Raw genomic sequence first — 1270 nt, 5'->3', positions numbered from 1 at the left:
AACAAAAAAAGAGAGAGTACAGGTGGATGGAGCATTGATGGGGCCATGGACAGGGAGGGGTCAGGGGAGAGATCAGAAACTCAAGAAGCACCCAGTTTTGGGAAGAAGATGAGAGCCAGCTACGTTCTGTTGAGTAGGGGGGTGGGCGGGGAGAGGAAGATGCCCCCAGCCCTCACCTGCAGCTCGTAGGTGCGGCTGGCACGGTCCTGTTTTATCTTCATAAGCATCCCTTCTTTCAGCTCCTCCAGGACGGAGAAGAGGGACTGGAACTCTGCTTCGAGGTCCTCCTGCACCTTCGTCGAGTTCGCCTGGGTCGGAACAGCCAGGATTGGCCAAAGCCCGTGTTCAGAGGGGGAAACTGAGACCTCCCACAGGCATTAACAGCAAGAGGCCAGTTCCTATGGCTGCACCCTCCAGGCTCCTCCCTTCCCCCCACCTGCCCAGGACTCCCCCACCACCTTCACCTCCACATTCAGCAGCATCTGTTTCAGGGAATAGATAAAGCTCTGAATTTCTTCATTCTTCATAGCCAGTGTCGTGATGATCTTCCTCAGGGCCTCCTGCACCACCAGAAGTGTGGACAGACACAGGTGCACACACACGTACACACACGTGTGCAAACAGGTACACACACGTGCACACACGTATACGCACACGTGTACACGTGCACACATATGCACACACATACACAAATGCACACTCGCGTGCACACACACACGGCAGGCAGGTGAGTCCCTCAGCCTGGCCAGGCTCCCTGACCCATGCTCCCCTCCAGGGATCCACAGAGGACATGTGGGGGCTGCCACGTTCTCGAACTTGGGCACCAGCCAGGAGGTGAAGCTCCGGACTGATACAACTCACCTATAGCAGCTGGGCGCCCTAAGCTACCCCATATTACAGGAGAGGAAACTGAGGCTCACAGAGAACCTCTCAGGAAGGGACAGACCCCGGCCCGAACCAGGTGTGCTTGAGCACAAAGGCTACAACCCGATACCTACATCCTGAAGGTGGGGCGCGAGGGGCTAGCCTGGGGACAGAAAACCCCAGAGGAAAAGGATGCCTGCTGGAAAATGGGCTAACCTGGGGAAAGGGTTCTGGGTGGAAGGAAAACCCCAGGGAGGTGGGATAGCCTGGGATAGGGGCTAGCCTCGGAACAGGGGTGGGGCCTACCTGGGGGACAAGGACAAGCAAGGAGAAAGAAATTACCTGGGCAAAGGTGGAACCTGCGGGCCAGGGATGCAGGGGCGCCAGGTAAGTGGGGAGGGGCAGG

General features: G+C 57.5%; 1 protein-coding gene across 1 annotated transcript in view; it reads right to left on the bottom strand.

Moving 5' to 3' along the window:
• FSD1 (fibronectin type III and SPRY domain containing 1) overlaps positions 1-1270 on the bottom strand; it is a 19356-nt gene that overhangs the window by 13543 nt on the left and 4543 nt on the right. The window contains exons 2-3 of the mRNA XM_011967360.1: positions 465-560; positions 177-308 (exon numbers count right to left, since the gene is read on the bottom strand). Of these exons, the coding sequence (XP_011822750.1) occupies positions 177-308; positions 465-560 (228 nt within the window). The remainder of the gene's footprint in view (positions 1-176; positions 309-464; positions 561-1270) is intronic.

This window comes from Mandrillus leucophaeus, unplaced genomic scaffold (genome assembly GCF_000951045.1).
Source record: "Mandrillus leucophaeus isolate KB7577 unplaced genomic scaffold, Mleu.le_1.0 Scaffold8, whole genome shotgun sequence".
NCBI lineage: Eukaryota > Metazoa > Chordata > Mammalia > Primates > Cercopithecidae > Mandrillus > Mandrillus leucophaeus.
This window is presented reverse-complemented; position numbering and strand designations above follow the sequence as displayed.